Source organism: Trichosurus vulpecula, chromosome 4 (genome assembly GCF_011100635.1).
Source record: "Trichosurus vulpecula isolate mTriVul1 chromosome 4, mTriVul1.pri, whole genome shotgun sequence".
Taxonomy (NCBI): domain Eukaryota; kingdom Metazoa; phylum Chordata; class Mammalia; order Diprotodontia; family Phalangeridae; genus Trichosurus; species Trichosurus vulpecula.
Window position 1 is genome coordinate 216,948,406 of NC_050576.1, and position 22,781 is coordinate 216,971,186.

A 22,781-nucleotide genomic window follows, 5' to 3' on the forward strand; every position below is an offset into this window, starting at 1 on the left:
ATGTTATTTCCAGTGGTTTTTCCTTTATATCTCTTATTATGACTCTAAATGTGTAGGTTCTTGCTCTTATAGTTTTGTTCTTTCTTTCTGGAGATTTGTCCTGGATTTCTTTTATTCATTACATTGGTGACTCTTTATTTTACTCAATCCTTCATATTTGCTGTTTGTTTTCCTGTGAGAGCTCTTTTCCTTTCTCTTTCTTCTTTTATGTAAGGCACAGAGTGTTATCTTAGGGTGGTGTGTGTAGGGGAGTTGGGCTCATGCCACCATCTTGCTGAAGAAAGGCTCTTCTGTTATCTCTCCTTATTAGTTAATCAACAAGTATCTATTAGGTACCTACCATGTGTTAGGCACAGACATTGTTGATAGGCACTGAAGATACAAATATAATAAATAAAACTCTCCATTAGCCAGGGACTTACAGTTTAATGCAGGAGAAAACAAGAACAAAAAAGGATGCTCAAAATAAATATGAAGAGCATAAATACAAAATAATTAACTACAAAATGTGGAAAGGTTTAATGCAGAAGGTGGTGTTTGAGCTGTGTCTGGAAGAAATACAAATGATGAGGTGCAGGGGAAGACAGATGCAGGACATAGCTAGCAGTATGAAGGCATGGAGATAAAAGAGGGTTGTTCTAGTCCCTCTGTTCAGCTTTAAAACCTCCTTTACAACATGTGCCCAATCTGTATTCCCAGCTTCATGAATTTTCATTCATGGCTCAGCCTATATTAAAGAGGAAGGTCTCTGCAGTTTACTCAGACATCAGAGTTCAGGAAAGGGAGTAATATGCAATGAGACTGGAAATAAAAGTTGGGGACATGTGGTGAAGGACATCAAAAGCTACATAGAAGACAGTGCATTTTCTCCTAGAACCTACTGGAACTGACTGAGTAGGGGAATCACAATCAGATATTTACTCAAGGAAAATCACCTTGGCAGTTATGTGGAATATGAACTAGAATGGGGAGAGATTTAAGGCAAGGAGAGCAATTAGGAGATTGAGTTAATACTCTTAAGTGAGAGGTGATGAGGACTTGAACTGGCAGGTGGTAGAACAGTATCAACTAATAGGATAGAGAAAAGGGGTCAAATGTGAGGGATGTTGTAGATGTAGAAACTGTAAGATTTGGCAAATGACTGGATATACAGGGTGAGGGAGAGTGAGGAGTAGAGGCTAACATCAAGATTACAAACCTGAGAGACCAAGTGCTTATCTTATGATAGCTTAAGGGGATGAAAGGTTCTATTGAAAGTTATTTTTAAAGGATGGGCTAGAATTGTGAAAGACCGAAGATTAGAGAGGGGATGACTGAGGTGATAGATAATTGGCTGGAGAAGATGGCAGGGGATGGGTTTGAGGACACGTGTAGATGTGTCTTGGCAAGGGTAAGGAGAATTTTATAGTTAGAACTTAGGGGATATAAAGAGAGTAGGAAATGAAGCCTAGGGGTTTTGAGATGAAGAGAAAGGGGAAAGAGGGAGCTTGTGTTGAATGGCATCAATATTTTCAGTAAAGTTACGAGGTGCGGTCCTTTGCTGAAGGACAGAAGGAAAGGTCTGGAAAAGCTTTGGTGAGGAGTGAGCTAGGGAATCAGTTTGGGAGGAACTGCCTCACTGCCATGGGGGCCTAGTTGAATCTGGGTAATATGAATTAATAATGTAGCCAGTCACCATGGTTATGTGAGTAGGAGGGGAGGAGAAAGACGGTGGGAGTACTCCAAGGCCAAAGTTTGGCAAGGCATGAGTGGTGACAGGCAATGGGGCAAGGGATTTGAGCATAGAAGACCATATAGAGTTGGCTTGGTAAACTACAGGGTCAAAGTTGGAGGGAAGAGAAAATGATGATAGAGTAAGGATTGGAAGTCCTGAGGAAGGTGAAGAAGAGCTTTAGAAGAGGTTAGACATAGGGGATGGAATGCTAGGAGGTTACAGTCAGATAGAGGAATATCAGTTTTTGATTATGGAGGGGAACACTTGCTGGTAGTGGTGAGATCCTGGGTGCATGAGGACATGGTATGTGTGTCTGTAGAATCCTTTTTTGCTTCCACCACTTAATCTCTTTCAAGGATTACAACCCAGTGATCTTGTAATGATCAAATCAGAGGTGAAAACCTGGAACTTCATGGGTGGGCAAAGGAAGGATTCAGATGTAGGAGGGAAAGAAATGTATGACAAATGGAGCAGAAATTGAGAATAAAACAATGTTAATACCATTGTCCATTAAAACCTAAGGACAGAGGAAGCATCACTAAAACAGGACTATGTTTACTTTCATTAATTGGAAGGGATCCTACAGAACAAAGGTGACAGGGTGCTGGATTTGGGTCAGGGGTTCTGGGTTTGAATTCTAGCTTGTATGACTGTGGCTATGTCACTTAATATGCCTGGACTTCTGTTTCCTCTTATTTACATCTGCAAAAAGAAGAGTTCCTTCCAGATTCAAATCTAAGATTTAATATTATATTATCATCACTATTAGTCAATTTAGAGATTTAATAGTTTCTTATTATTCTGCAAAAGAAAATGGAGCCAGAGACGCAAAGTGAATTTTGTCCGAAGATATACTGCTAGTCAGTGGCAGAGGCGGAGAGAGGACTCACATCTCCTTAAGTTTAGATAAGCCTTCTTTCCACTGCTCCTTCTAAAATGAATATGCTTTCTAGAGAATATGCTTTCTAGCTTTCTAAAGAAGGTTTTTTCAAATGGTTTCTTCAGAAAAGTTATTCCCTGAACTTTACTAAAGTCCCTCAAGGGTCTGCCCTTCCTTGGAAAATACCATTCTGATGTGCTCCTTTAAAGTGAAGAGATTATCATACCCTCCACCCCCAACAAAAGAGGGGTGTGTGAAAAGTACCCAAGATCAGAAATGGCTCTTCTAAGCACTCTTGCCCCAGCATATTATCCCACTTTCTGACATTCCTAGATGACCTTATTCATTTCACCAATGACTCTGCCACACCCAGCTCTGCTTCTTTGTTCACATAATATGGCATGTATTCAGAATGAGGAGGGAGAGAGTTTGTACTAAAGGGAGATGGGTGGTAAGAAATCAAAATCCTTAGTAGTTATAACCTGCTCTAAATTCTTGGGCTCTTCAAGAAGTAAGATATTAATGGGGAGCTATTGTTACTTGATGCTGGTGACTTAGGTGAATTTCATAAAATAAAATAAATTTCATAAATTAATTTCATAAAATAAAATTTCATAATTTTATAATTTCATAAAATAAAAATAAAATTAGAGAAAGTATCAGACTTGTGGAGGAAGTCATTGCTTTTTAAGAGTACCTCTCAAAACTCAACATGTCTAAGACAAAACATTACCTTTTCCCTAAACCTTTCCCTCTACTGAGCTTTGCTACTGTAAAGTCCTTTTCCCAGGTTTATAACTTCACTGTTATTTTCATTCTCTCTCAACCAATTAGGTACCAATTTCTGCCTTCTTAACTTCCCCAACATCTCTCAATTCTGACCTCCTTCTTTTTACTAATAAAGTCACCACTTAGTTCAGGCCTGCACTATTTCAAGGGCCTCATAATTGGTCTCCTAGCCTCAAGTCTCTCTGCACTCCAATCCATTCTTCACACAGCTGTCAAAATGATTTTCCTGAACTGCGACTCTAACTATGTCACTCCTCTAGACAATAAATAGGTCCCAGTTCAGGACCGTGGGGTCCATTATAAATTTATGTTATATAAACTCAACTGAGTCTTCACTGCAGTATTGCAATTCATTTACTCCTCTATTCTTCAAAATAGTTCCTTCCAAAACTTTTTCTTCTTTGCTCAAAGCCCCCATTCACCTTTCACCCCCCTCAAGAATCCTCTTGGCTGAAGTCCTGAACTCATTACTTCCCAAGAAAATCGAGGTCATAGTCCACAAACTCTCTCATGCTGTCCTCATGACACCACAAACCCTTAATACCACTCCCTCAAATCCCCTTTTACCCCAGTTATTAATGAAGAACTGGACTTTTTTTCTTGCCAATTCCTCTATATGTACCCTTGATCTTATACCTTACCAACTGTCCAGCAAAATTACTCACTTGCATGCATGCTCTCTTACTAGTCTTTAGTATTTCTTTATTAATTATTTCTTTCACTGCTGCTTCCCAACATGCCCAATTCTATCCTGTCATTAAAAAATCCCCACTAGAGCCAATCATCCCTGGTAGCTAGCCATGCACCTCTCTCCTCCCTCTTTCAGCCAAAAGCCTTGAAAATAGCTATCTATACTGGGTTTCTCCATTTCCCCTCTTCTTACTTTCTTCTAAAACTTCTGCAATTTGGCTCTCCCTCCTGAACTCCCTCCCCAAGTCTTCATACTTCTTGACCTGTCTTACTATATTTGACACTGTTGACCAGCCTCTCCTGGATATTTTCTCATCTCTGGGTTTTCATCTTACTTCTCTGAGAACTTTTCAGTCTCTTTTGCTGGTTTACCATCCATATCACATCCTTGATTGGGGGGAGGGGAGGGAAGGTGTTCTCTAAGACTTTATCTGATCCCTCTCCTCTCTATATTCTACTTGGTGAGCTCATCAGTCCCATGGCTTCAATGATCACATCTATGCAGATGACTCCTAGATCTAGCTCTACTCTCTTTTCTGAGCACCATTCTTGCATCACAAACTGTTGGATATCTTGAACTGAATGTCCCAAAGGCATCTCAAACAGAAAACATCTTCAAATAGAACTCATTATCATAGAATTTTAAAGTTAAAGTCAAAAGCCAGCTAGTCCAACATGAAAGGAATGCCTACCACAACACAGCCGATAACTATCATCTAGCTTTGGCTTGGAGACATCTAAGGAGGGGAAACTCATCGTCTCTCAAGGCAAAGTATTTCACTTTTGGTTACTTCTAATTGGTGGGAAGTTTTTCCCAAACATTAAGGTTAAATCTGCAACTTCCACCCAGAGGTCCTAGTTCTGCCCTCTGGAATAAAACAGTCTGATTCTTCTTCTCCATGACAAGTGTTCAAATACTTGAAGACAGTGATGACATCCACATGGGTCTCCTCCAGACTAAACATGCCAAGGTCCTACAAATGATCTTCATGACATAGACTTAAGGCCCTTCACATCCTGTTGCCCTTCCTCTCTTGAGCTTATCAATGTCCTTCTTAATTCTCATAACTGACCACAGTACTCAAGATGGTTTGATGAGGATAGAGTGCAGTGGGACCATTACTTTCCTAATCCTGGAAAATATACTCCTCTTAATGAAACTCAATTTAGCATTAGCTGTTGCGGCTACTGTATCACGCTGATGACTTATACTGATCTTGCAGTCCAACAAAACCCTCAGATCTTTCCCCCATCTTATGCTTGACTTTGTTTTTTGTGTCCAAGGTTAAGATTTTTACATTTATCTCTACTGAATTTTACTTTGTTAGCTACAGATCCATGCTCTACCCTAAAGCTTTAAAGACACTTCACTACTGATTCTGCCATCCAGTGTGTTGGATTTTGTTTCTTTCAGGAATAATCTATTCTTCCTTACAAACTGGAGTGCAGGTAGGTGCTCTTTGAGCACTTTCACCTTCTCCAGGAAGGAGCTCTGTCCTACCCTTGGAGCACAGAGAAGGGTCATTTGGCTATGGCACAAATACCTAATGGGGTAAAGGGTTGTTAGCTGTGAGATAAAAAGTCTGAAAAGGACTTCTTCACAGCATCTTAAAGGCTAACTAGCCTGAATAGTTAGAAATTAGGTAGGCCAATCAAAGTTTTCTGCTCTGTTACCTCTACTGGTTCCAAGTTCCTCAACAAGTATATTTGACCATTACCACCTCCAGCATGCTCTTAAAATCTCTTTGCAAAGAATATTGGTTGGGAGTGGCTCTAGCGGAATTAGATATCAAGACAAAGTGAAGTTTTTCTGATTTGCAATGAGGCCCACTTTGGAAAAGCTCCCCTTTGATTCAGAAGGCTCGTGGCATCTGGCTCTTCCCATCAGATATAAGAACAAGTTAGATTGGTACCTTTTAATGGCAAGATTTCACAAAAATAAAGAGAGAAGAATCTATTAAAAAAGACAAGAACAGTATGAACAAATGGAAGCATTCCTTTAATTAAAAGCAAGAATAACCCCTGAAAGAGGAAAGCCATCAAAGGAAACATGTTAAAGGTAAGACTAAATATCAAATCTGGTTGTGGAAACTATAAATGAATAGAGAGAATAAGAGGGAAGAGGGAAAGGATTTTTTTCGGATGTTTAAAAAAAAATTAGGATTAGCCTAGGGATCATCTTAAAAAGGAGATAACTCTCATACTCCAATTACTTCATCTAGTGGATGAAAGCCTATTAATAGATATCAACAGATAATAGCCTAAGCCTTACATTCAGAAACAAATGCTGCTAACACACACATGGGTCCTTGAACAAAGAAAGCAAAGAAAATACCACTTATGTCCTAAAGCAAGAGTTGCAATTGTTCTTATATCCTAGACTTTGTCATAGCCTCTTCTAAATGAATTGACAGCATTTTATTTCCTTATCTAAGCTGGTTTTAGGTGAAAAACAGACTAGAATTGTGCTGTTCCTCCATATCTTTAAACCTGCAGGAAACAGCAGACTAGAAACGACTAATTTATGCCCTAATTTGGACACAGGCAATGAGTTGACATGCAGCATGCAATGCTGTGCAAAACACAAACAGGTGATCCAGAGTGATGGGGAAAGTAGTCAGCTGTAATCAGACTGACTAAATTTAGAGAACAGGAATACTGTTCCCCACTAGTTCAAGGCAGGCAAGTAGTCAGCTACACTTATTCTTTGGGTCTTATGGTGCAAATATGAATGTACCTAGGATAATCATTTTGCATTTTGGTAGCACCAATATGGACTTTTATTTTTGTTCTAAAAATTGGAAAACATAGCTGTAAAGACATATAAAATGGCTTGTTTATGACTCCTCTACTCAAATAGAGATGGCTTTGGGTTCTTTTTAAAAAAAATTTTTTTTTTTGTTTTTTGGCAGTGCAGTTGGGGTTAAGTGACTTGCCCAAGGTCACACAGCTAGTACATGTGTCAAGTGTCTGAGGCCAGATTTGAACTCAGGTCCTCCTGACTCCAGGGCTGGTGCTCTCGCCACCTAGCTGCCCCAAGGGTTCTTAAAGTCTAGTCTAGTGAAGCATAAGTTCTTACCAAAGGTAAGGTCTTACCAAGCTGGAAAGGCTTTGGGTATAAGTCAAATAGACTATTGTCTGAAGTCCAGTCTAGCTAAGTTTGGAGAGGTCATTATCAGAGAGTTGGCTAGTAGGTGATGAATATTTTTAGCCAGAGAAACTCATGGAATTATCTAATAAAGAACGGAGAGACTGTCATTTGCATCACTGGAAAGAGTAACCACAGTGCTGAAATAACTGCTTTTCGGAGGTACTGAAGAATGTTCATGACAAGTTAGGAATCTGTGAGTGATCCAAGACAGCACAGATGAAAACCTGGAAAAGCTTGATTCTTCTCTCCTGGTGCTAATCATCAGGAAACATTTCCTCCTAGAAAACACCCATCTCAGTTTTAAGCCACACCAAAGACAATGACATTACTTTCCAGGCATCAATGAAACAGGTGAGTGAGCACATCAATGCTGGAGGACTGAGATACTGACAGAAACCACACCAAAACACTCTTAAGTTATGTTTATCACATTCTATAGTGATTTTGACAGAGAAACAGGTTAGTTTTGTGTTACCAGGAAATCCCAAAGTGAACCAGACACTACTGACAGGGATATTGCTGGAGGAGGAATGGATCACTTCATCCAGCTCTGGAAAGGCATTCTTGGGTGATATGCTTCAGACTCTAGAAAAAATTCCATGCAGACCTACCTCTTGTTGTTGGTAACATGTCTGAGAGCCCCTGCCAGGCAGTCACCATCTCAGGGTTCTTTTCCACATCTGCAAAATTCTTCCACACTCTGATGGCACCGTCATCTGAAAAAGAAAAGAGAAGGATGTCAAAGGCACTGTCTCCCTCAGGCCCTATTTGGGAGTTTTGGGGGAGAGATAGGAAGTCAAATGACCTGTGTCACTGAAAAAGAATGAATGTCACCCTATTTGGTAGACTGACCGATGAAGAAATGGACCTAGCCTTCTTGATTTGTCCCTTTTTTCCTTTTCTTTATACTCCTCTCTCTGCAACCCAGCAAAAAAAAATCATCCTGCAAGGATAATGTAAGAGTGCATTATTATTTTCCTTTTCATGGGCAAACACACCTAGTTAACTACAGAACAGGTCCTTGAACCAATTCTAGCTTGTCTAGTACCTGAGACTACTCCTTCTTTCTTATTAGTATTTAAGCACTAGTTCTAAAATCCTTCAACCTGTAAGAAGAACTATGATAAAGCCCAGACTCTGAACAGTACACTCTTCATTTTGCCTATTCTGCTCCTCTCGAGGTTAACTTTTTATATGTTAAGAAAAAAATCAATCATTTCTAAGGAAAAAAAGTCTTCATGCCCTTTCGCATCCCCTTCCCACATTGTTTAATTATGCTCAACACACAAATAGTAGTTTCAATGATGGAAACAAGTGAAACCAGCTGGACCGTCATGATTAAAAAACTGAGTTGAGAACACTATTGTCAGTTCTCAGAGTCTACTGAGTAGAGGAAACTAATCCTTCAGGATTTCCTTTGTTAAGTGAAGACACACCTTTCCCATGGCCTCACTTTCATAGAAGCCCATCAGAGCAGTTATGATGAATGTCTGCCATAGCCAAAGTCTGATGGCTAGCCTTTATGGCTTAAAGCCAAATAGAACATCGAAAGAAAAAAACCTCGTGTGTGTGTTTCTTTCAGCCTCTTGCCTGTTCACTGGCTCAATTTCCTTGTTTGTATTTGCATTATTCAGAACTCATTCATTTCCTCACAAAACGCTTGGTGATTTGGGTACCTTGAACTGTCCAAGGCCTCTGCCCATTGTAGCTGATAATCTCACCTCACACTTTGGAAAAAATGAGATCATGCAGCAGGCACCTTTAGTAAACGTTTGTTCAACTAAATGAAATATTCTTGTTCCAATCTTAACCTGATCTTCTTCATATCCATTTTCCTTCACCTTGGTTTTGACTTCTCAATGACTTCTCTTTCGACTTGAATTCCTCTCCTCAGCTAAGCACACTTAGTTTATCCTGTTTTTCCCCCACCCTCACCATTAGTCTGTCCTCCTCTTATAAGTACTCTCTTGATTTTTAAAGGGATGCTGCAGTCCCACCTACACTAAAATACACTTTTGCTGACATGACTGTCTCTTCTCTATAGCACTCTCGGTCAATCAATTCAACTATACATTATCCTCTATATTCAAGACCCTTGACCTCTTATCCTATTACGGATCATGCTTTGCTGAGCCCCAACCCTGGGTTACTCCATTCTCTACTGCCTTTGCTCATATACTTCATGTGCTGTCGAATGAAGCTGGAGAAAAATCACAAAACATGTCTCCCTCACCCTCAAGAACAATAAATTAAATACCTTCACTTTATCTGAACACCCCTGCTAATTACTGTCTGTCCCACCCCAATTTTTGCTAAAAGCCTTGAAAAAGTTATCTATTCTCAGTGCTTTTACTACCTCTTCTCTCTTCTAAACCTTTGTCAGCTGAAGTTCCAACCTTATCATTCAACTGAAACTGCTTTGTCCAAAGTCAATTCTTATTTGCCAAATCTAATGGCCTTTTCTTAACCTCCATCCTTTCTTGACCTCTGAAACCTCTGACACTGTGAATCAAGCTCTTCCCTGCCATCCTTTCTTGTCTTCATGATACTGCTCTCTCCTGGTTCTCCTCTTACCCATCTGACTTCTTTTTAGTCTCCTTTGCTAAATCTTCATCCAAGTCACGGTGGCTAACTATAGGCACGTGTCAAGGCTCTATCCCTGGGTATTCTTCTCTCTACATATTATCTTATTCTCAACAGCATCTCTATGCTGATGATTCTTACATCTATTTATCTCATTATTCTTCTCTCCTGACCTCCCTTCTTGCATCTCTACTTACCTTCTGGACATCTTAAACAGATGTTGCATAAAATGTAAACTCAACACGTCCAAAACAGAAATCATTATCTTTTCTCTTAAGTTACCTCCTAACTTCTTCTTTTTTTTTTTGCAAGGGAGAAGGCAGGGCGATTGGGGTTAAGTGACTTGCCCAAGGTCACACAGCTAGTAAGTGTCTCAAGTGTCTGACGCTGGATTTGAACTCAGGTCCTCCTGAATCCAGGGCCAGTGCTCTACTCACCGCGCCACCTAGCTGCCCCCTAACTTCTATATTACTGTCAATGCTACTACCATCCTTTAAGGCATCCAGGCTCACAACTGGGTGACATCTTGAACTTTTCACTTTCACTTATTCAACATATCTAATCTGTTGCCAAGTTCTGTCGTTTCTACCTTCCCAACATTTCTCATATACGTCCCCCTTTCTCCTGCTGCTTGGAGTCTCTCCCCACCCCAGTCTAGTCTTACACTCAGCTGCCAGTAATCTTAAAGCACAGGTTTTATCTTGCTATTCTTCACCCTTCACTCCTTCCCTACCCCCTTCCTGCTCTACTCCAGTGACTTCGTATTACCTCCAACATCAATTATAAAATACTTTGTTTGGCTTTTAAAGCTTATCCCAAGCTGGCCCCTTCCTACAATTCTAGACTTCTTACACTTTCACTTCTACTTTCACTTACACTTCACGTACTCTACAATCCAGGGACACTGGCTTTCTTGCTACTTCATTCATAGGACCCTCCATTTCTTGACTCTGTGCCTCTCCATTGGCTGTCCCATGCCTCGAGTACTCTTTCATCATCGTTGCCTCCTGGCTTCCTTCAAGACTCAGATCAAATCACACTTTCTTCAATCTCCTCCAATGTTAGTGCTTTCCCTCTGAGATAACTCCAATTTGCCCTGTATATTTCATGTATGTTCCTAGTCATTTGCATGCTGTCTCTCCCCTTAGAAATATGAGCTCCTTTGTGGGGACAGGACTATTTCTGCCTTTCTTTGTAGCCCTATTACTTACCACTGTGCCTGGCACAAAGTAGGCATTTAATAAATGCTTGTTGACTTGACTAATTATCTTTTCCAATCACCATTTCATATTTTTCCTCTGTCTACTCTCACTTCCACTTCCTATATTAGTAATGGGAAAACTCCAAAACGTAATCTCAAGCTGATTTCATCTAGTCCGTGAGGTGAAATTGTTCTGGTCATGCTTGCTGTAGTCCAGAGAAAAAAATTCTTATATGGTAGTAGACTGTTGTGGTTAAAGATTTCGTGGTAGAGCCTTAAAAGGTTCTTGAGAATATGATAAACTGAAGAGCAATGAATATTTAAATATTCAATCTATTCTGAAGCACACAGTCCAAATTAGCAAAAAAGCAGTTTACTTCCACCCCATTTTGTTCTCATTCCCACAATCTCTCAATAGCTTTCTTTTCCTCTAAAACAGCTAAAGTTTTGAAAAAATATCTGAAACTCGACATGACCAAAATGGAACTCATCATCTTTGCACCCAAAGTCTCCTCCCCTGCAAACTTCCTTCTTTTTATGGAGGGCATCACTATCTTTTACTCATCCAGGTTTGGAACCTTAAAGTCATCCTTGGCTGTCCCCTCTTCTTCACACTTCATATCCAATTGTAATTCTACAATGTTTTTCACTTCCTTCTCCTCTTCACTTACACTGTCACTGGCGCCCCCCCCCCCCCGCCCCGCCCCGCCCCGCCTTGCATGGACTGCTGTACATAGTTCCTTAGTTGCTCTTTCTGCTTCTAGTCCCTACCCTATTTAACTTATCCATGTATGAGCCAAAATAATTTTTATAGACAAGTCAGATCATATTACTCTTAAAAACAAGAAGAACAACAAAACTTTTAATGACTCTCTTGCCCCTAGTCTAAAATAGAAACTCTTCAATCTAGCATTCAAGGCATCCCACAATATGGCCTCAGTTTACTTTTCCTGATGTATTTGACATTACTCCCCTTCACATGCTCTGTGTATTTCCATAAGCTCTCTTCTGTATGTAGAATGAACTCCTTCCTCAGGTCCAGCTGTCAGAATACTTATTTCTTAGTGGACTCTTCTGTGATCCCTTTGGATTAGTAGTGCTTTCTCATTTTTCAATCTGTCTCTTCATGTAATGTTATATCTTCCCAGGAGAATTAAGGTTCCTTGAGGGCCAGGACTTCTTGGTTTGGTCTTTGTCTTTCTTTGTGCTAGTGCCTAGCGAGACTGGTCTACCTTTAAGAAACATTTCTGGAACAGAATCCCATCTCGTCATCTTCCCAAATCGGCTCCTCCTCTTGTCTTAGCGATTTCTGTTAATAGTTACCACTATTCTTCTAAAAATGTATGCTCCAAACTGTAGTTAAAAGTTCTTTGATTCCTCCCTCTTTTTTAGACCTCCTCCTCGCTTTAATACCTTCCTCCAGAACTATGGCAGAGGTCTATTAATTGGTCTTTCTGCTTTCTAATCTAACCTTAATCAAACTCTACCAGGTTAACTTTCCAAATATACATGATGATCATGAGACTCCATTGCTCAAAAAGCATCAATGGCTTCCTACTGCCTACTAGACAAAGTAGAAACTCTGGCCAGAGATTCATGGCTCCATAAGTGAGTTTCAGTCTACCTTCCTATCTATTTCACAGCATACAGCTTCACCTACTCTATGTGAAAGTGGGATTTGACAGATTCCATGAATATGTCCCATACCTTCTCACCTCCAGTCCACTGTTTCTTATGCCAGGAATTCCCTCTTTCCATCTCTGTTAAATTCCTACCCATTCTTCAAGACTGAGTTTAAATGTCATCTTTCTCATGAAGTTTTCCTGATAATTCCAGTTAGAAATGATTTTTCTTCCTTTTGGGAACTCTTATAATACTCCTGGCTCTTAAATTGTTTCTCTCATGAATATCTGGTAAGTGCTTTGCAAAGCGGGAGGTGCTATATGAAGGTTAGCTGTTATTATTCTCATCAGGTTATGCTTGGTATTACTGTTAGTTATATATAGCTTAATTTTACCAGCAGACTAAATTTCCTGAGGGCAGGGACAATATCTTCTGTATCTTTCTCAGTTATTAGAATAGTTCTGCTCAAAGAATGTGTGCTGAGTGGTTCAGTTTTTAACTTGTGAGTGAATCAAGTATCTTAGGTTTCTCTAAGAAAAATAAAAATATATTGCCTTTTGTTTCTGACCCTTTTTTAAACCTCTTTGGTCAGTGAGCCTCGATGGAAAAAAAAAAGTCTTCTGCCTGTGTCCTAGAGTATGTCATCCACTCCAACCTGCTTTTCATTCATTTTCTCAAACTCCTTCCTTGATTCCTTTCCAATCCCTCAATTAAGGTTCTTCATGTGACATTTTACATCAATAATCTGCACAAAGGTCAATAAAAACGTCCCCATGATTTGATCATTGGTTATTTTCTCCAGGACTTCTTTATAACTTCTGACATTATTGTTTCACACTTTTCTTATCTGACTTCACATAATTATTGTCTTAGGCTTTTTCTCTCTAGTTTCTTGTATTTCTTCATTTTTATTTCCATGGACAGTAAACATCTCCCCAGATTTCACCTCATTTTTTTTTTGCTTGCATCACTCTTATGTTTTAGCTCCTACCCCCATCATATTCTCCTCTTACAGTCTCTGATACCGGAATCATCCCTACAAACACTCATTCTCCTAGTCTAGCCAGTAGCTTAATAGTGTAGCATAGAAATGGCATACATCTCTCTTAATGCCTACTGACATTTCGTTGTGTTGAATCTGCGCACAGACTTCTTGGTCTTTTCCTCTGTAAGCAGTTCCCACTCCAGGCTAGTTTAGAGGAGTACTCAATAATAACAATTCAAATGAAGTTGCACTTTCTATTTCTGGGCGATGACAAGAACTGGTATTGATGGTTTAGCAGAAACAGACTGTTGGGGAAAATCTTCTTGTTGTTCAGTCTTTTCAGTTGTGTTCGACTCTTCGTGACCCCATTTGGGGTTTTCTTGGCAAAGATACCAGGGTGGCTTGCCATTTTCTTCTCTAGCTCATTTTATAAATGAGGAGCTAAGGCAAACAAAGTTAAGTGACTTGTCCAGAGTCACACGGCTAGTAAGTGTCTGAGGCTAGACTCCATGTCTGGTACTCTATCCACCTGTGCATCTACCTGCCCTGGGGAAAGTCTTACAATATGTCAAACCCAGGGTAATTAAAACATATAGGCTAAGTTTCTGCCTTTAAATGATATTTGATGTTGAAGTAATTTCTCTCTTTTAGCATTTTATGATGATAATCTCCAATCGATATTTATTTTTCATTATGAAAAGAAGAAATACAATCAGGACAAAAGATTTCCTGAAATAGCAAGCCTGGCTACCACTACAACTCAGGAGTCTCAGGGTCCCAAGCCTCCAAGTGCACCTGCTAATGCCCCTGAAGTAATACTTTCCTATCCCCTGCTCCCATTTCTTTGACCAAGTGGAATGCGGCTTACCTGTGGCTGTCAGTAGCAATGAACAGTCCTGGCCATTCAGATACTCCATGGCAGTGACTCTTGTGTAGCGAGGATTTCCATTGTGGAAATAGTCCAACTTCTCCCCTTTTTCCCAGTCCCAAAAACTTAAGGAGTATAAAGATAAAATAAAAAAAAAGTGAGAACTGCATTTGTTTTATTAGCATTACAAAGAAATCTCTATTAAATCAGTACCTTCTCAATTACAAAGGTTTATACCTATTACAAATTAAACTTGTTTTTCTCCTTCGGGCATTTGAATGTTTTTTTTTTTTTTTAATTAATGACTTTCTCTAACATCTCTTGCTTTTGCAGAGGAAGTAATAAGATTAAATCCCCATTACAAGTCTTTCTATTACAAATCTAGTCTTGATGAGACTATTATATGTACAGTAAAACCAGGAAACCACTTTATCTTTATATACAGTATAAAAGTAACACATCTCAAAAACATAACATCTGATTCACTGTCCATTAATCCATAGTTATTACTTTGAGGCTTCACCCCTCTGTAATTCAACAGTAGTCAAGAACAACAGAGAAGATGTTTTCAACCTTCAAGAGATTGAAAAAGGAGTGAAGGATAGCTTGTCAATTTTTGAGGACCGCCCCCCCCCCCGTTTGAATAAAACAGGAGAGTCCCACATTCAGAGATGTAGATTAAGTATGCAAAATATCAGCATCCCTCAAATGTAAAGTTAAACCATGTGGAAGTTAATATTTAGTTAATACTTAATGAACTCAGGAGAGTAGTTATCATGACCCTTACCAAATGCTGTCTTTATCAGCCACAGCTATGCAAGGAGTGAAGGGGTGGAATTTGACCACTGAGGGAACACCAGGGTTCCTATTAAGGAAGATCTGATCATCTAGTCTTGTAATACCTACAAAAAGAAATGGAAAAGAGAATACCTGGTGACTAATCTGAATTTTTATGCTTATACCAAGAGATTGAATATAGTGCCTCGTACTAAACACTGGGGAGAATACAAAAGGATTTATGCTCTTACATGAATGAAAACTAAGCACATCTGAATTTCTATAGTGATAATAGTCTATGCCAGTATGATTGTAGATAATAGTGCCCTTATCTTTGACCTGTTGCAAAGCTTATTAGACTATAGATTTTATGAGGGTAGGAATCGTGTCTTCTATTTCTTCATATAGGAAACATCCTCTGGAAAAACACCTCTACATGCACCCTTGATACCGTTCCAGCCCATCTTCTCTGGCACATTACATGCACTATCATTCCCATCCTCTAGTTTATCTTCAATTTCTCCTTGACTTATGGCTGTTTTCCTGATGCCTACAAACATGTCAATGTTTTCCCCAACCACAAAAAACAAAAACTTCACTTAATCCAAACCTCCAGTTAGCTATTGCCCTCTATTTTTCCTCCCATTCTTGTCTAAACTCTTTGAGAAAGCCACCTATACTTAGCGCTTCCACATCCTTTCTTCTCACCAATGACCTCTATTGCCAAATCCAATGGTCTCTGCTCTTGGCACCTCCCCGGCTCTGACACTGTCAGTTATCCTCAGCTCTGTGATGTTTCTTCCTCTCCATGATGTTGCTCTCTTCTGGTTTGCCATCTACCTGTCTGGACACCTCGGAGTCTCCTTTAATGGGATGTTCTCTCACCTCATCTCACCCTGGTTTCCTTCTAGGCAAATGAAATAGCAACTTCTGGTCCTGCCTCCCCTCCTTCCTGCATGCCTGTCCTCTGAGATTATTTTCCATTTACATTGTATATATCTTTTGCATGTTGGCTCCCTTAGAGTCACATTACAATGTAGCTCCTTGGGGGCAGGAAGTGTTTTGTTTTGTTTTTTTTGCCATTCTTTGTATCCTTTAGCTCAGTGTCTGGCATATAGTAAGCAATTAATAAATGTCTATTACTTAAAAAATGTCTGGAGAGGGGATTAAAAGTGTATAACAAAGAAAAAAATCTAGAACCTAAGCAGGAGGGACTTAGGCTGCCTCTTGGATAAATGGAGAATGGCTGAACAAAACGTGGTATAAGAATGTAATGGAACATTATTGTGCCATGAGAAATAATAAAATGATGACTTCCAAGAATCCTATATAGTGTGAAGTGATGCAGAATGAAGCAAGCCAAACCAGGAAAACAATTCTACAAGGGTAGCAATGTCTTTAAGAAAAACAACTTTGCAAGACTAAGAACTCTGATCACTGCAATGATCAGCTACGTCTTGATAGGACCTATGAGGAAATATGTTACCACCTTCTTAAAAGAGAGGTGATGGAGACAAGAGACAAAAAATTTTGGGTTTGGCTACTGTGTGGATTTGTTTTGGTTGACTATGCTGAGTTGTTGCAAGGTTCCCCCCTGCCTCTTTCTGTGAATTTTTAATTAGAAGAGAGAGGAAGTTAGCAATAGTTACAGAGAAGAAGAGGGAGAGGGGGAGGAGGAGGAGGGACGCTGTAACACTGAAAAACATACACAAGAAAACAATGAAGTTCAGAAAGAAGAACGCATAAGGACAGTTTTGAAAGTAAAATGTAGAATGTGTGTGTGTGTCTGTGTGTGTAAATTTGTTAAAAAGCAAGTAATATGCATGATTTTATAAAGAATCCTCTTTTGTTTGCTATTTGTTCTTGCTCTTAAAAAATTTTTTTTTGATGTCTCAGATCATGATAAAAAAAAGTCCTGAAACATTAGAAAGAATTTCTTGAAGTTACTTTTTTAGCTATAAAGCACATAGACCTCATTACCTCAAAAAATGGCATAGGCTAACAATTTAGATGTGTTCGAAAAAGGGTTGAATATCTTCTGGGAATACAAAGCCAAAGTAGTATTAACAATGAAATGGACAACCATACTCTACTGTGCACTAAGAAATACACACACACACACACACACACACACACACACACACACACACACCCCTTTTCTATATGCTGGTATCCTCACAGTATTTATAAGTGCCCTTTCTTGAAAGTACTTGAAAAAAATCTGGCTGTTGTTCATCCTTCGTACTCAAAGAGGACCAATGACATCATCATGTTGGGGCCAAGGTACACAGTATTTATAAGTACCCATTCTTGAAAGTACTTGAGAAAAGCTGGCTAGATAAAGGGTTAATGTGTTAAATGGTTTTGTAATCATTATATTGTTTTCCTTTAGGCACCTCCCTTCTTCAAAATAGGACATATCATCAATTTATGAACATCCATCCTAGTTTCATTTCATCCTTATGACAAGGGGTTTAAATTGATCAAATGAAGGATGACCAGGTTGTAGCGTTTCAATTACATTAGCTAAACAGCACAGCTTTTGTGTGTTCTTCATTTTTACCTTAACTTTTTGGTGGTAGAACTCTAGGTACAATTTTGATCCAAAGAAGCTAAGGGGAAGGTGATATTTCAGATTCTCAAATTATTAAGAAATCATATGTACATTATGGATGTTAGTACAAGAGATCCAGTGCCATTGAGGATGCAGCTGATGGATGGACCAGGTGGAATAAAGGGAGCATGGAATGGAAAATAGAAAATGGAGAGAATCAACTGCCCGGATATAGGACTCTCAATGAAGGAGACTACTCCATTTGCTGATGACAGAGTTTACTTACTTGGTTAATCTGGTTCAAAGTGTTAAACTTTGTTGGTTTTCAAATAAAGGTAATCCTGAACCCAAACCCTGACTATGATAAATAATTGAAAGAGGGCAAGATTTAAAATTAGTGTTCAGTCATTCTCAGTTTTAAGCATACATGTGTTATTCTGACATCTTGCAATCTCTCATTTGCTTATTTTTATAGCAGTTCAACAGTCCTCCTGACAAACACATCTCAACCCGTTTTACTAAGTCTGAGAAAGTGAATCTAAATCTGGTCTACACAAAGATGGCCTATTCTGTTTGCAAAATACCAGCTTTGCTTTCCTGAACACCCAGATCTGATTTTACTATTTCATTCTGACCTAAAATGCTACAGTAGAAACTCTCTTTTAATGTCATGGGCCCAGATAGCCTCTGGCTATTAATTGTCTGGGGCAGACTCGGCAGTAGATTGTCTTGAGCAATAGGTTAACCAACTCATTTGAGAAATCCAAACTGAAAGGCTGAGGTCTCAAAGAACTTCCATTCTCTAAGGAAAACAATTTCTGGATAGGACAGTTCTACTTGACCCGGGAGGATATGGAAAGGCTTTCTGGAGGAGGTGGTACCCGAGTTGAGACTTGAAGAGAAAGATTTTAGTAGGTGAGGATGGAGAGTATATTCAAAGCAGGAGGGGAGGGGCTTGCAAGTAAAAGACAGCAGAGTAAGATTGGCTAGTATCTAATTTGGCCGGAATGTAGAGTGTATGAAGATGAATGAAGTAAAATAAGGCTAGAAAGGAAAGTTGGAGGAAGAGGAGACATGGATAGGGTAAAGGGAAAGGGGAGAAAAAGAATCTAGATAATGCCCACTATGTGCCAGGTACTGTGCCAAGGACTTCGTACAAGTATTATCTCATTTGATCCTCACAATAACCTTGCAAGGTAGATGCTATTATTGTACCCATTTAATAATTAAAGAAATTGAAGTAAACTGAGGTTAAGTGACTTGCCCAGAGTCACACAGCCAGTAAGTATCTGAGGTCTTTCTGACTCTAGGCATAGCCTTCTGCACCACCAGCTGTTTCTAAGATGATAAATTTCCAAACGTTTGTGAGTGTTATCTATTTTGCTGACTGCTACCTCATAAAGACATGAAAAGTTATAAAGGACCAAGATTAGATTTCAATAGTGCACTGAATATACCTGTTAATGAAACATGAGCCAGAGACATAATAAAAGGGAAAAAACCCATAAGTGTAAATGAGGCTATACATAAAAGTGTTTCAGAAATATCACTGGGCTCGAGAAGTAAACAATCATTTGTTATGCTCAGTGGAGCAAGGGTGTATACTAGAACCATTTAGATGCCTGGTGAATATTATGAGATCACATAATTCAGCTTAGCTAAATAACCTGGTTTGGACAGATGAATAATTGGAATGGTATTTGACAAAGGCCCCTTTCTGGCAGTACCCTTTAGCTCAGCTGAGAGGGACAAGAGTTTATCTTATCGAGCCCTTCTTACGGCTTTAAAAAAGTAACACATATTATTCATCAGAATCTTATGGGACAGGGAGAAAGGCCAAAGTGGTAAATCGATAGAATCTGTTAAGAGTTTCTAAATTATTGATTTTATGCTAGATCCTTTGGCAGCACTAGACCCATCGTCTACAACCAGCATAGTTCCTGAAAGCCCTGGCTGCTGACTTGCAAATCCAAGGCCCTTAGAGTTCCTGCACTCACTTAAAATGGTGTAGTTGCATCATTTCCCAAAAGGGGAAAGCCCACTCTTAATTTGCTAGCTCACACTGAAAAAAAAGCTACTTTTCTTTTGGTGTTTACTCTGATGAAATTGGGCTCTTTCATCACTAGATTTTACTGAATGGCATACAGTACACGTACTTTATTTCTCTGCAAAGAGCATTTCTGTACTTGTCATGGCTATGGCTACCAAATCTGCAAATACACTATGGTCTAAGCTCTTCAGGAACAACATAAGTATGATATAAGTCATTTGTTCTTTCCTCCATATTTATTTCTGATACTTATTTGATGAAATGCTGTATTTGGAGTCACAAAGGACTTAGATCCAAATTCTTCCACAAACAACGTTCTACCTGGGTGACCTTGAACAAGTCACTGGCTCTATGTGCTGCAATTTAATTGTCTGGAATATGGAGAAATGACATCTATCCTAATGAACTCACAGGATTAATGTGAAGGTCAAGTGAGATAACAGGATGGATAGTATTTGGGTAAAGATCAAAGGCTGTAGCAACAGAGATGATACTGTTAGCAAAGTATACTACAGACTATTTAGACAGAAGGAGAAAACCAATGAAAAGTTTGGGAGACAGATCACAGTTCTGGCACAGACGCATTATATAGTAGTGATGGGAAATTTGAATTCTTCACTTATATGTTGGAGCTCTCTGAGAAAAGCAGAGGAGCTAAAAATTTCTTGGTTTGCCTTAATAATATGTTTATCTTTCTAAAACTAGAATCAATCAGTTAGAGTCAATAAACCTTTATTAAGCACTTACTGTGTGCCAGGTACCATGCTAAGCTCAAGGGATAAAAAGAAAGGTATATGGCAGTCCCTGCCCTCAAGGAGCTCACAATCTAATGGGGGAAGATAACAGGCAGAAGGAAGCTGAAAATCTGGAGGCGGGTAGGAGAGCTGGTTACCCAGCATGAGGGGAAGATGAAGCCCAACAGCTAGGGTGGGAAATCATGTGAGTTGTGAGTTTCAGAGTAGATCACATTTTGTAGAATGAAGAGATTCTGGTGATCATTCAAGCCAGGAAAGAAGTCAGGTGGGAAATGATGAGGTGAATTCTCTGGGTGCCTACTTCAAACTGAGGATCTGGAAGCAGCTCCCACATGTCTACCTCCTACCTTCTCCAATCAGAGGGAGAGAGAAGCCCTCAGGGACTGGAGATGTGAGTTTCAGAGCTGATTTCTTCTTGCTGATGAGAAAACAATGAAGAAAATGGCCATTTAGGATCACTAACAAGGAGTTACAGGCTGCTGAAGTAGAAAGGATGGGAACGTTGGGAGAAAATGATGAAAGAAGAAAGGCAAGTTGGTCATAATCTGACATGCATGCTAGATTTTGGAAAAGTAGATTTTATGGTTACAGAGAAAGGATAAATAAGATCTTATCAACTCAAAAAGGCTAGAAAGCTCTACAAAATGAAATTCTGAAGCCACAAAGAAAAGCAATTCCAATGAGAAAGGGAGAATTTTATCTAATAGGATTGTTGTGAATGTGTATAGAACTCAACAACCAATTTAGACTTACAAAATATGTATTATTGTAACATAACACTAAACAATAGTAACTGTTTCAATTTTCAAAATAAGGAAGAGAATAGATATTGCCAATGAAAGGCTAGTGATTTTGATGTGGATTCCTGGTGAAATTTAAAATGTATTATTAAAGAGACGGGGTGGACTAGATGACCTTCAAACTGCCAGATTCTTTGTTTATTGCTTCCAGAACAGGATCATCAAGAACTGGCATGGACTTATTAAAAAGAGTCATCCCAGAGTAATCTCATTTTCCTTTTTCAACAGGGTTACTAGATTGGCAGAACAAGGGTGTAGTACTCAGAGATTATCTAGATTTTAGTGAAGTACTTCTCAGTCTCTCACATTATCCTTGGAATCAAGCTGAAGGGATGTGGTCTAAACAATAGTATAATGAGGAATATTTAGAACTGATTGAATAGTTGGGCACGAAAAATAATTAATGGTTCAATGTCAACTTGCAGCAGTCTCTAGTGCAGGGGTGGGGAACCTGTGGCCTTGAGGCCACACGTGGCCCTCTAGGTCTTCAAGTGCTGCCCTTTGATTGACTCTTAACTTCACGGAACAAATTCTCTTAACCAAAGGATCTATATTGTAAAACTTTGACTCCGTCAAAAGGCCACCCCCAAGGACCTGGAAGGCCTAGAAGATCCCCCACCCTTGCTCTAGTGGATTGGCTCACAGATCTGCTCTAGGTCCTGTGCAGCTTAGCATATTGATCAATAACTGAGAAAACCAACATGCCATGCTTATTGAGTAAGCAGGTTAAACAAAGCTACAAGAGATAACTAACGTTGGATGGCAGATTTAGGATAGTAAACTGCTTAGCACAGTGCTTGGCACATAGTAAGCAGTATATAAATGTTAGCTACTATTTTAAAAGATCTCAACTGGCTGGAACATTGGACTGAACCTAAGAAGAAGAATAACTAGGAGAAACATAAAGTCTTACACCTTGGTTCAAAAAGCCAATTTCCCAAATGTAAGCGAAGGAAGGTGTAGCTAGAGAGGCTTTGTATGAAAAAGATCTGGGGAGTCAAAAGATCAAAGAGAAAAAGGCCCCAGATGTACAAAAATGTACATATTTGCTCTTTTTGTAGTGGCAAAGACATGAAAACTATAAGGCCATCAGTTACAGAATGGCATAATAAGTTGTGGTATATGAATGGAATAGCATTGTGACTTAAGAAATGACATAAGGGATGGGTTCAGAGAAACCTGGGAAGACTTGTACGAAATCATACAGAGCAAAGTAAAATAGAACAGAAAAACAATTTACTTGATAACAACATAATAAAGACAAACAATGAAAACTTTAACTCTGCAGTACGATGCAATGACTAACCAAAATTGTGTTGGACCAATGATGAAGCATGCTGACCACCTCCCGTCAGTGAGGT

The 22,781-nt window shown here is 39.2% G+C and overlaps 1 protein-coding gene across 2 annotated transcripts in view; it reads right to left on the reverse strand.

Annotated features, from left to right (window-relative positions):
- The window catches only part of RPTOR (regulatory associated protein of MTOR complex 1), a 547,756-nt gene that overhangs the window by 38,341 nt on the left and 486,634 nt on the right, over positions 1-22,781 (reverse strand). For both annotated transcript variants that reach the window (XM_036753902.1, XM_036753901.1), the window contains exons 26-28: positions 15,272-15,386; positions 14,485-14,609; positions 7,836-7,940 (exon numbers count right to left, since the gene is read on the reverse strand). In XM_036753902.1, coding sequence (XP_036609797.1) covers positions 7,836-7,940; positions 14,485-14,609; positions 15,272-15,386 — 345 coding nt within the window. The remainder of the gene's footprint in view (positions 1-7,835; positions 7,941-14,484; positions 14,610-15,271; positions 15,387-22,781) is intronic.